The 940-nt window shown below is 72.0% G+C and overlaps 1 protein-coding gene across 1 annotated transcript in view; it reads left to right on the top strand.

Moving 5' to 3' along the window:
- Positions 1-494, top strand: part of LOC121346211 (ranBP-type and C3HC4-type zinc finger-containing protein 1-like) — a gene marked incomplete at its 5' end in the record, with an annotated part of 2,754 nt that extends 2,260 nt beyond the window's left edge. Inside the window, one exon of the mRNA XM_041423821.1 lies at positions 155-494. Coding sequence (XP_041279755.1) covers positions 155-254 — 100 coding nt within the window. The remainder of the gene's footprint in view (positions 1-154) is intronic.
- Positions 495-940: the final 446 nt, after the last annotated feature.

The following is a 940-nucleotide window of genomic DNA, read 5'->3' on the forward strand; positions in this document are numbered from 1 at the left end:
CTGACCCCTGACCCCCAGTGACCTCTGCCCCCTCAATGACCCCCGAGCGACCCCCAGTGACCCCCAGTGACCCCTGCCCCCTCAATGACCCCCAGTGACCCCCAGCTGACCCCTGAGCGACCCCCAGCTGACCCCCGAGCGACCCCCAGTGACCCCTGCCCCGTCCCCCGCAGGGTCCCGGGGACACGAGCGGCGGCTGTCGCTGCAACGTCAACGGGCAGAGGTGCCACCCCCGGTGCCAGAACTGCCACTGAGCCCCGGGGACACCGAGGGACCGACGGACGGACGGACGGACGGACGGAGCTGGCAGACAGCCGAGGGCCTGGGAGGGGCCACGTCCAGCGGGGACGGAGAGGACTGACACTCGGACAGAGGACGGACGCACGGACACAGCCGAGGACGGACACTGGGGTGGCCTCGGGGCGTGGAGGGGCCCTGGGACCCCCGGGGGGGGGGCACAGCCCGGGGGGGCCCAATAAAGCCACTGAGTGTCACAGGCTGGCACTGCCACCCCCCAGTGGGGACAGGGACATGGGGACACCCCCAGTGTGGGGCAGGGACACGGGGACACCCCCAGTGTGGGGACAGGGACATGGGGACACCCCCAGTGTGGGGCAGGGACAGAGGGACACCCCCGGTGTGGGGACAGGGACATGGGGACACCCCCAGTGTGGGGCAGGGACATGGGGACACCCCCAGTGTGGGGACAGGGACATGGGGACACCCCCAGTGGGGGGACAGGGACATGGGGACACCCCCTGGCATGGGGGCAGGGACACGGGGACACCCCCGGTGTGGGGACAGGGACATGGGGACACCCCCAGTGTGGGGGGCAGGGACATGGGGACACCCCCTGGCATGGGGGCAGGGACACGGGGACACCCCCGGTGTGGGGACAGGGACATGGGGACACCCCCAGTGGGGGGACAGGGACATGGGG

The sequence above is a fragment of the Onychostruthus taczanowskii genome, unplaced genomic scaffold, assembly GCF_017590055.1.
Source record: "Onychostruthus taczanowskii isolate IOZ18803 unplaced genomic scaffold, ASM1759005v1 scaffold1107, whole genome shotgun sequence".
NCBI lineage: Eukaryota > Metazoa > Chordata > Aves > Passeriformes > Passeridae > Onychostruthus > Onychostruthus taczanowskii.